This window comes from Lactuca sativa, chromosome 4 (genome assembly GCF_002870075.4).
Source record: "Lactuca sativa cultivar Salinas chromosome 4, Lsat_Salinas_v11, whole genome shotgun sequence".
NCBI lineage: Eukaryota > Viridiplantae > Streptophyta > Magnoliopsida > Asterales > Asteraceae > Lactuca > Lactuca sativa.
The window spans coordinates 201245294-201249530 of NC_056626.2; the positions used below are offsets into that span (position 1 = coordinate 201245294).

Consider the following 4237-nt stretch of genomic DNA (forward strand, 5'->3'; position numbering starts at 1 on the left):
GTTTGAAATATGGACCAATGTTGCAACAAAGTTCATAGTTGGACGAACACTGCAATAAACTTTAGGGAGCAAATATGTAATTTTATCTAGATAAAACTAAGATATAGTACCGATAAACTACTAAATTTTTTATTTAAATAAATATATAATTAATTTATAATTCATCTCAGAATTATTCATATGGACCATCCTCTCGACATGGGAGCCTTATTCTTAAAGTTATTGCCCACGATATTACCAGGAAGCTCACCTTCAATAAATTGGTTGTGACGTCCACGAAAATGTCGCTTTCTATCAGTTTCATGATCACATTATATGAATTTCTTCTTAGTTTCCTTTCTTTAACTTTCCTACAAAAGCCAACGGATCCTTATGTTTACTTTCATCATCCATCGACTTCTACTAACAACTTAGACTAAGAAACTAACACAATGATCTTTATGTATCTATTCATATCGCTCATGTTTATAGAATGGTTTATCTTATTACATGACTTGTATTCGCTGTTTGCCCACCCTCTTTTTCAGTTTATCTTTGCTACACCGGCCACCCCTTGCATGGCGGCTCAACCACGTGAAGAAGCCCGTGCCACTGAGCCATGCCATGTGGAGAATGGCCCAGGTAAGAAGAAGGAGTTGGGAGTGAACCCTAAGGTTATGATGGAAAGATTAGGAACGTTTTGGGATCCTGATGATCAAAGGGAAAGTCTTGAGTTCGAAGAGATGGTGAATCTGTTCGTTGGTGATGAGCCAAGCTTTGATGAAGTAAAAGAGGCGTTTGGTGTGTATGATAAGAACAACGATGGGTATATAGATGCAAAAGAGCTTCAGAATGTGCTTTCTAATATGGGGTTTTTACACGTATCTGAAAGTGATTGTGAACGGATGATCACTGGATATGATGTTGATAAAGATGGTAAGATTAGCTTTCGGGAATTTTTGAAAGTCGTGGAAGATGGCTTTTGTTAGTCTTGAAATAGCGTATCACCCCGTCACTTGGTATCATTTCTATACCTTTTTTTTTTTAAATAAGTATTTGGTTGTAGTGTGGTTCGTATGTTATGTACATATATCGGCTTTCTATTATTTTTGCGCAATTTGTGTTCAATAGATCGAATTAGATCATCACTAAAGACATTGACTTTCTAATGGCGTTTTCATTACAACTGATCCTTCTAGAACATACATGCTGGTTTAATATCTAAAAGATTGTTTATGTGACTCATTGTATTAAGAGGACCTTCTTGGCTTCATAACCAAATTTACTCAAAATAGGGTGACATAGCTAGCCAAGTTCATGTTGTTTAAGCACCAATGTAATATCCGATGCTAAATATAACCATTGGCATTTCACAGCATTAATTAATAAACATTTTTGCAAAAAGTGTAGCTTATACTAGTTTTTTTTTAAAGAACCAATATCAAATGGATTTCCCATATAATTCTAGATCAATTAGTTTCGTTTGCAGCATAGAGATTTTAAGATTTATTGAATATTAATTATATACAGTTTAAAAAAATACTCGTATTTTTACTACATCATTATGTTTTTACTACATCATTATGTCGATGATTCCTTTAGAATTTAGAATGATGCTTGAAATGGTAAAGATGCCACTTCACATCCACGACCATGGCCGACTCAAAATAATTAACATAAATAGGCGACATGGAAACAACGATGAACTTTGGTGAGGATAGCATGCCTTTTCTTTTAAACTTTTTATTTGAATAAATTTATAACTCAACATCAAATTTTATTTAAAATATTACAATTAATTTTTTATTACTTACTAGCAGAAAGTACATAGTATCTAACTGTCTATATGACAAAAGCAAATAAATTTTGTTTAAACTAAATATTCTAATAAATATTAAATTGATAACTATATTTTTAAGTTATTTCATAACAAATCAAATATAGTTTTGAATTTCAATAAATAAAAGCGTAGTTAACAGTGAACATTCTAGATTTTGTTTAATATTAAGGATATAAATGAACCAAACAGACAAAAAAACGATTTGTTCATGTTTGTTTAAACAAGCAAAAATACAAACAAAGATGAACAAATAAATAAACTTTTCTCGATCATAATTGTTTATTTGACATAATATTTTGTTCATGTTTGTTCGTTTATGGTTTTAAGATGCTAACGTACATGGAATTCTCATTGGAATGAACATAAACAAAACATAGACTGACATAAATAAACATAAATAAATATAAATAAACAAAAACAAACATAAATGAATAGAAATATTCAAAATTTGATCATCAAAATTTCTAATATGTTGATGTATTTAGTGGTGTCACTTGTGATATTTTTACTAAAAGTAATAAAAGCGAGAATAGTTCTGTCGAATGAGTGATATACCTTGAAAGTGAAGAAAAGCTAGAATCTCTCTCTCTCTCTCTCTCTCTCTCTCTCTCTCTCTCTCTCTCTCTCTCTCTCTCTCTCTCTCTCTCTCTCTCTCTCTCTCTCTCTCTCTCTCTCTCTCTCTCTCTCTCTCTCTCTCTCTCTCTCTCTCTCTCTCTCTCTCTCTCTCTCTCTCCATTGATCGTTAAAAAATCATTTTATTTAACCTTTTACCAATATAAATACTCATCTCCACCTCTTAAAACACAAAAAAAGGACCCTTTAGCGACGAAAAAAAACATCGCAATTAATGCCACGTGTCGTCGCTATACCTTTAGCGATGACATGTCGTCGCTATTACATCGTAGCTAAAACTCATTTTTCGTCGCAAATAACGTCGTCTCTAATACTTGTCGTCACTAAATGATTATTGTCGTCGCTATTGCCGTCGTTTCTATTATCCTTCCGGCCACCGGTCAGAATTTTTCCGGCTACTCTTCCCGAAATCAGTTGTCATCGCAATTAGTCATTGTCATCCCTAAAGGTGTTGCTGTTAATGGTTTTTTTTAACAATTTATTTATGTTATTAGTCTGTATATATTATAAAATGCAACTTAAATAAAAATACATACCTGTAACACCGTAAAAATTAAAACAAATTTTCACAATTTCAAAACACATTTTCCATGCACATTTATTAATAAAATCTCATTGTATCATATCTTTGTTCCACAAATATTTCCCAAGATCGAAATACATAAAATCCCATGTGTGTGTACGAATCATGCCGGCGCCTTCCCGTGATCATCACTGGTACCTGAAACACATAACACATAACACTGTAAGCATAAAGCTTAATAAGTTTCCCAAAATACCACTCTAACACATATTAGCCACTCAAGGCTATAGCTCTGCTGACCCTCTGGTCAGTGTGTCTCAGTGGGACCCTCCAGTCCCAACTCTCTGTGGGCTCTCTAGCCCTAACTCTGTGGACCCACTGGTCCTATCTCTGGAAACTCTGAATCATGCATATTACATATCACAATAACACACATAAATAGCATACAAATACACTGGCACATAACTCAACAGTATACTAGCACATAACTATGTTACCACTCTAGGTAAGTATAGTGAGAAGACTCACCTCGGATGTCTCGGTAAATCTCCGACTCGGTGAAAATATGGTCTAGCCTCCGCCTAATCACATAAAGTAAAATACTCTCATAAATATAACTCTCGAGACTAGACTCAACCCTCTCTTGACACAAAGACCCCATTGTTGACCAAGCCCTCAAAGTCAACAAAGTCAATGGTCAGACTTTAACCCGACTCGTCGAGTGCACTTGGGTGACTCGACGAGTCTACGCGTGTCCACTATACCTTTAGTCTCGCATGACACGTCGAGTCTTTCCCCTGCTCGACGAGTTACACCTGGAATGAATCGCGGGGCCACCCCGACTCAACTCGCCGAGTCCTAATATGAACTCGGCGAGTTCCGCCTTGAAATCTAGTCCTCTAATTCCCTCTGACTCACTAAGTCATTCCCCAAACTCGGCAAGAACTCACTGAGTGAACTATGGGGAAACCCTATACCCTAATCGCCGAGTCTACTCTTGGTACTTGGCGAGTTCATGCCATGCTCGAGGTCAAATGACCTCCTGAGGTCAGATCCGTTCCTCTAACTCATAGATCTGGCCTCCTTAAGCAATACAAACACATAAAGTTTGGATCTTGATGCCCATGCAAAGACCCAATGGATCTATTTGAAGAAATGGCCTCCATATGCCACCCTAAGCTCATATTACCTAATGACACCCCATAAAGATCAAGGGGCTTAGGTCTTTGGACGCTCTTTGGATCCAGATCCGCAACCTCAAC

At 35.9% G+C, this 4237-nt stretch overlaps 1 protein-coding gene across 1 annotated transcript; it reads left to right on the plus strand.

Annotated features, from left to right (window-relative positions):
• Positions 1–340: 340 nt before the first annotated feature.
• LOC111877740 (probable calcium-binding protein CML45) lies at positions 341–1165 on the plus strand. The gene has a single exon (XM_023874250.2). It carries the CDS (start codon positions 432–434, stop codon positions 966–968), a length of 537 nt encoding a protein of 178 aa, XP_023730018.2. The 5' UTR covers positions 341–431; the 3' UTR covers positions 969–1165.
• Positions 1166–4237: the final 3072 nt, after the last annotated feature.

Bases quoted from the DNA above. Each gene is read 5' to 3' on its own strand.
- LOC111877740 (XM_023874250.2), top strand. From the start codon at position 432: ATGATCTTTATGTATCTATTCATATCGCTCATGTTTATAGAATGGTTT.